The sequence below is a fragment of the Spironucleus salmonicida genome, chromosome 5 (assembly GCF_000497125.1).
Source record: "Spironucleus salmonicida strain ATCC 50377 chromosome 5, whole genome shotgun sequence".
In the NCBI taxonomy this organism is placed as follows: domain Eukaryota; phylum Fornicata; order Diplomonadida; family Hexamitidae; genus Spironucleus; species Spironucleus salmonicida.
The window spans coordinates 909,648-916,459 of NC_090600.1; the positions used below are offsets into that span (position 1 = coordinate 909,648).

Genomic DNA, 6,812 nt, shown 5'->3' on the forward strand with positions numbered 1-6,812 from the left:
GCACCATTGGATTTATAGGCGATAACATAACTTCAATATATGAATTTGTCTAGCGCAGTGCATGATTTTGACTGATGAATGCTTCAGAAATAACTATCTTGTTGCTAGCTTCTTAATTGTTCATGTTGCCGATAAAGTAATGCTACCAAATATATTGTGTAAGCATCTTTTGTGCAAAATCCACAGAATTCTCCAGTCTTCCACACGCAGCTTAAATTCGCTCTACGATCTCTTATTGACAGTAATTTCTATGCCTAAACATAGATCTATCAATAATCTAAGCCACGAATACCAACCAATGCCATATTGCGCTATCTTGCAATGAATAAAATTGACTCTATCACCAACTACTCGTATTGCTCCAATATCAACCAAATGCCCTAATAACGCACACAACTCTTCACAGCAAGAAATCCGCAATAATTCCCTATAACTTTCCTAATTACCACTCCAGAAACTAAAACTGAATTCTGTACAATTGATTATATTACTTAAAATTAGCTAATTTTCCACTCCTAAACTGTATTTTTCAGTATTTTTTTTCGCGCTGGCCCCCGAAACGAAGCTGGAAAGTCCAAATTCAGTGAATTTCAGACCGTCTGAAACCAATTTTCCTGATTGTAAAACGCGAAATTAAGTGCCCAAATCCAAACATGTTCAAAACGCAATGTGACGTTTATTTCGACATTCGAATGCGAGTTATGGACATAATGGGATATGATGTTCGTTTTGCAGAAATTTTGACGATTTACCTTACAAAATTGATTAGAAATGTCCCAGAATTGGTCCATAAACTTGAATATCCTCGCTAAAATCAACTTTCAGCGCTGGAAGTTTTGCGGAAATTAGGCGGTCGGGAGAGCTGTTTTCGGAGTGAAGACAACCTCTAGAGTCGTTTTTAAAGTCTTTCAAGACATAGCTGGTGAAAAATGCAGAATTTCGGCACAAAATAACCTTTGAAACCAGCTGCGCAAGTTAGTTTTCGCAGTGAGCAGAGGCTCATAGCGTCTTGCAATTTGCGTCCCTTGCAATTCGCATTCTAAGCCAATAAGTGCGGGTTAAATTGGTATTGGGAGCATTTGCGGCCTAAAACGTCTATCGCTGTACCGCACCATTTGCGAGCCTTTATGAGTAAAAGTCGCAACAAAATGATGCGTTCTGAATATGCTAAACGAGTAAATGGTGAGTCCGGTCAGTGCTCAAAACCAGAGACTTTGGGGCTAAAAACCAGCAACTGGGAGTCCCCAAGAATGCAAAATTTTCGTTTAGGTTCATATGGTGATTTAAATCGTTTAAAAGTTTAAATTTTTAAATCGTTAAAACCTCTAATTTAATCCCTTAAAGGATGTAATTTGAATTTTTAAAACACTTGAAGACGTAAATTTCAATCGTTAAAGCTTCTATTTATATATATTATGGGTTCTAATTTAAATCACTTAAATTGCTCTAATTTTAATTTCTTAAATACTTTAACCCATACCTTTAAAGACTGGAATTCATACCACTAAAGGCTCTAATTTGTATTGCTTAAATGCTGTAATTCCAATCAATTAAAAGCTGCAACTTAAACCCTTAAATACTTCAATTTGAATGAATAAACGGCGATAATTCAAATAACTTAAATCGCTCTAAGTTGAATTGCTTAAATATTCTAATTTAACTGTTTAAAGGTTCTAATTTGAATGACGTAAAGTCTTTAATTTAATCTTTAAAGGCGTAAATTGTAATTAATTAAAGACGTAAAATCAAACCCTTGAATACTCTAATTCCAGTCAACGTAAATGTCTCTAATTTTTAAATTTCTCAAATAGGTCTAATTCACACCCCAAACGCTATTTTTTCAACCCGCTAAACCATCAAATCCGTCCATTCCACGCCCTTTAAACCCCAATTCTACCTCAAACTCCCCCAAACCATCAAAAAGTCTGCTACCAAACGATTTCTGGAACCCCGCAAATGCAATTTTCCAAACCTCTCAAAGTGCTTAAACTGCTAAAATGCACGCCAGGAGCGCGAAATTAGCCTCTAAATTTAGTGCGTTCTGAGTGGAAAATTACGCGTTTTGGAGATTTTCCAGTCAAAAAATTATGGCGAAATGCGATTTTTCTTTACTGAAAATAACGGAAAGACCGGACGGGTAATAGCAAAATTATGAATTTTTAGCACTATTTAGAAGGTTCGAAAATGGAGAATAATTGCTGAAATCGGTGCGCGGGGGCTTCCCGTTTCGGTTTTTAGGGTTAGCGCAGGTCTGGAAGGAAATACTGATTATTATATGTTGAAATGTTAGTGTGAGATTTGGGATGGCAAATTTGGGGGATGTAGAGAAGGTAGAATTAGGGAAGTCGTGGAATGTGGGAATGGGGTGGAAATGTAAGTTTTGTGCTTTTAAGGGTGGGAAATGGAGGTGGGGCGCGATTCTGTAGTGGGTGGTGTAATTGGGGGTGGTGAAAGATTGCGTTAATTTTAAAGTTTAGGGTGGAATTTTATGGGGGAACGAGAAGGGATTGAATAGGGGAAGTTTGTTATGAATAATAAGGAGGTTGGGGTTAATTTTGGGTTAACATTTATTGGTAGTGAATGTCTAGTAATGTGTAAAGATAATATAAATGTGCTTAAGAGTAATAATAGAAATTTATGAATTTTGGTATTTTTATATCAAGCTAATAATTGATTTTGTCATTTTTTGATGTGGGTGTTTAATTAAATACTACTCAACAGGCTAGTAGTAATAATTATGTTACAATTATATATGCTCCATTATTATTAAAACTAACTGATAAAAAGGAAAAACTCTAAGTTGAAGTGGTGATTTTGAAAATAAAAGATTATATGGAATAAATAAGAATATTAATTTTTTCTGAGTAAACCCGTAATACTAAAATTAAAACTATTTAAAAGTGTTAAAAATATCCTTTTTAGTAAAAGGTTAATATTAATAAAATATAACACACTATTACTGACTGGATCTCTAAAATTATTAAATTTTAAAATCTATTACTTTATGTTAACCTAAATCTTTATTTATTTTGGTTAGGTAAAAACATAATTTCGTATTTTTATAGATTTTCAGATTTATATATCAGTTTAGTGCATATTATTAACATTTAAATTGTTGTGTTTTTGTTACATAAACCAAAACTAAAGTTTATATATATAAATATATTATATATAATCGTTCGAATAAGTATAATTAGAAATAATTATGATGATTATTTAAAAATTAGTTATATTTTGAGAACTGTTTAAAGTCAGTTACTCTGTCTAAAAATAATAACATGTTTTATTATACGCAATAAGATTTTATATTTAATAACTATCTGTTTTAATAATATATACTTACCTCTGTAAGTTAGTAATATTATCATTTTATTATTTTATAAGTATATATAATATAATGTTTCTCTTCCCATTATGTTATTATATTAATTACTTATAAATCTAATAATTGAAACTATTTAAAAACCAAAAAATTGTAATATCTATTTATATTGTTATCACAATGTACATAACAATTAAAAATGATCGTTGTTGTAAAATGTACGGAATCTAAAAATACGTGCCCTGTAGACAAATTTTGCCCAGCACCCGCCGAAGAGGAAATGGAATGTCTAGACTGCACTGATGATAAAATTGAATCAACTCAAGGGTGTAATTGTGTGGAGAAAGTTGCAATTAAAAGGTGCAAGGAATGCAATGAAGGATAATGCACAAAGTGCTTCGATAAGTCATTTATGAAAGCAGATGGCTCCTGCGAAGACTGTAGTTTTAACTGTGCTACCTGTGAGACTACCTAGGATAACTGTACCTCATGTAAGGCAGGATTTATATTGGATATGTAAACAAAAATGTGTGAAAGGACCTGCAAGTCCCACAAAGAATGCACAAGCAAGAATAGTGGTTACTGTGACTTCTCAGTGGGATAATGTAAAGCTTGCTCAGATGGTTGCCGCTCCTGTGCTTCCAAGACATTTTGTGCCTAATGTAATGACTCAGAGGGAAAACCAGTACTTACTATAGATGGTACATGCACAGCTGCTTGTGCTGGTATTTAAGATGGAAATTACTGCAAGAACGGAACTGCCACAAAATGTGAAGGTAGCATTACTTCAGAGTGTAAATGTGGTGAGAAAAAGAGCTGCGCTACTTGCAATACTGACAGTTCAGCTTGTGAGACATGCCTACCGAATATTACTAAAACTGCAGATGGTGACTGTAGTGATTGTGCAGAAGGATACGAATCTGTTGGGCTCTTGTGCATATCAACATCTACATTGGAAAGTAATGGTACAAACCTTGGCGGGGGTGCAGTAGCAGGAATAATAGTTGGAGTTCTGGTAGTTCTAGGAGCTGTTGGAGGAGGTTTGACCTACTATTTCATCAAAAAGTCAAAAACATAGAAGTTCTAAGCAGGTATGGAGGAAAGCACATCGAAATAAGCTCCAGAGTGAACATAATTTTATGGTAAACATTGAATCTCAGAATAAGAAGAATTTTGCATAAATTTAAATATAATGTATGATTTTTACCTTACATATCTAGATAAACTTCATTATTTTATGAAATAATGGAGAATAAGTGCTAATTAAATTATCTTAAATAAAACTTTAATATAACATAATTATAAATATAATTTAATTAAACTTGCGATAAAATTTAATAAAAGGACTAAATTACGGTGTATGAATAAGTAAATACACTAAATATTATCAAATTTATCTAATAATTATGATACATCTGATATGATAATTCAATTCACCTATGTTAAGGTAAATTAGATACTTCTTTTTGCATAAAACGACATTGATCCATGTGATTAATATTATATGTTCTACATGAAATTCGATGAATCAAGGCGAGTACGATACCCTAAAAATTTTATGGGAGTTATATGGAATTTAGTTAGAAATAAGCAGAATTAGTGATATTTCGTCGTTCCACAAGAAATGAAAAACATCAGTCCAAGGCACCTCTTTATGAAGAAGTTGTCTCTTAAAGTATTACCATATATAAGGTAATAAAAAGTTAATAATGCCTCATTATCACCTGTTAGTCCTACACGATAGCATCATACACATAATATTTATAAAAATAAAAAAAGATATGACTCTCTAGATATTAGTCAAAGTAATATAACAGAATCATTAAATGATCCTTATTCAGAGAGTAGTGAAATTTCTATTTGGGTTATAGACTCTATTTTTAAATAATGATATTTTTGTGTGTAGTAATATTGAATATTGCTCTGAAGTGATTAAAATAGTGATAAAATACGTTACTTAATATAATTTTATTAAATAAGGCAATTCTACACTACTATCAAGTTAAATATACCTCTTTTAACTACATAGTAACATATAAATAATTATTTACCTGTTAATTGTAGTATTCATCCTGATACAACCTCAGTTTTCATTATAAAATAAATTACGTTACTACTAGGTAAACTTTACATATTAGAGTAAATAATTTTCCTTAAAGGCAAATAACACATTCCAATTTTCATAAAATGCTACTTATATTATGCGACAGCTCAATACGGAAAAATACAAAATATCTAACAGTTAGCTAGTCTCACTTTTTAAATCCCAGACGCGGTTCATTATTATTTTAACTAAATATTATCCTAAATTATTAAGCGTATATATGTTTATTTTATACTTTATTTCTAAAAACAATACACACTAAATTAAAATTGATGCGTATACCCTTAATTTTTCATTTCTATGAAGTTAAAACGTAAATTTTAGCTAATATATAATATGAAAGCCCGATATAAATTAGCATAAACTTATAGAATACAAAATACGTACTTTTGAATGTTATGTTCTGCCATACTGGATTTCAACCAAACCAGAAATTTACATTGCATTATTATATATTATTATAAATATATTTTCTGAAAATCTGTTTTTAAACATTTCACTTCGAAACATCCCAACCACAACATAAAAAAACTATTTCTATTCCTTATTTTTACTATTTAGCATGCAATCTACTTCAAATTTACTAAAACCAATTTTTATTATATTATATTACATTATTATACCCTAATAATTATTAAAATTCCGCTCCTAATTTAAATATTTTTATCACATCATCAAAAATCCCGTAGAATTCTAATCAATTTTCATTATTATTATATCAAAATATCATAGTTTCTAAAAATTTAAAACCGAATTGCACCATCAAGTTTACCATCTAAAGTTTACATTCCCCGCAATATCCAAAACTTTCCATTTCGCAATTCCTCAATTTGCAGACCATCGCCATTTTCGATTTCTACCAAATTTTCGATCTCAAATTGAGAAACAATTAGACTTTTCGCTTCCAAAACGCAAATTGCGGCCGTAACGTTAAAATGCGAATTTTAGAAAACTGAAATTGCGAAAATTCGAGCCGCCGAATGCGTTTCTCTTGTCAGCTCGAAGCTGCGCTAAAGAATTTTTCTGGGGTTCAAATTTTACTTAATTTGAATTTTGACGTCGAAATCGGAAGAATGGCGCAATTTGGCGATTTGGGGGCTTAATGGTTTAGTTTTTGCACTATGTAATAATAATCATTATTATATCAATTAGAGGTACTTGCTAGTTTCAAAATTTTGAGAATGGGCGAAAATTGGTAGTTTGGGTTGAATGTGTTAAATAATGAAAAATAATGCTAGTTCACATTTTTAGAGTCATAAGGTGTTAAGGGCGCAGAAAGTAATTACTCGTATCGGATTAATCGATTGCTTATGAGGAAATACGTAACTTAGGGGTTGATTGCGTGAATATTTACTGTAAATGGGTTTTTGCAGCTGTTTAGCAAAC

The 6,812-nt window shown here is 31.4% G+C and overlaps 1 protein-coding gene across 1 annotated transcript; it reads left to right on the plus strand. All coding sequences in view use genetic code 6, as the record gives it.

The window, feature by feature from the left end:
* Positions 1 to 3,521: 3,521 nt before the first annotated feature.
* On the plus strand, positions 3,522 to 4,451 carry SS50377_25146 (Cysteine-rich membrane protein 2; the record flags this gene model as incomplete). The annotated part of the gene is made up of 1 exon (XM_067908981.1): positions 3,522 to 4,451. The coding sequence occupies one exon, from the start codon at positions 3,522 to 3,524 to the stop codon at positions 4,449 to 4,451; it is 930 nt and encodes a 309-aa protein (XP_067763802.1).
* Positions 4,452 to 6,812: the final 2,361 nt, after the last annotated feature.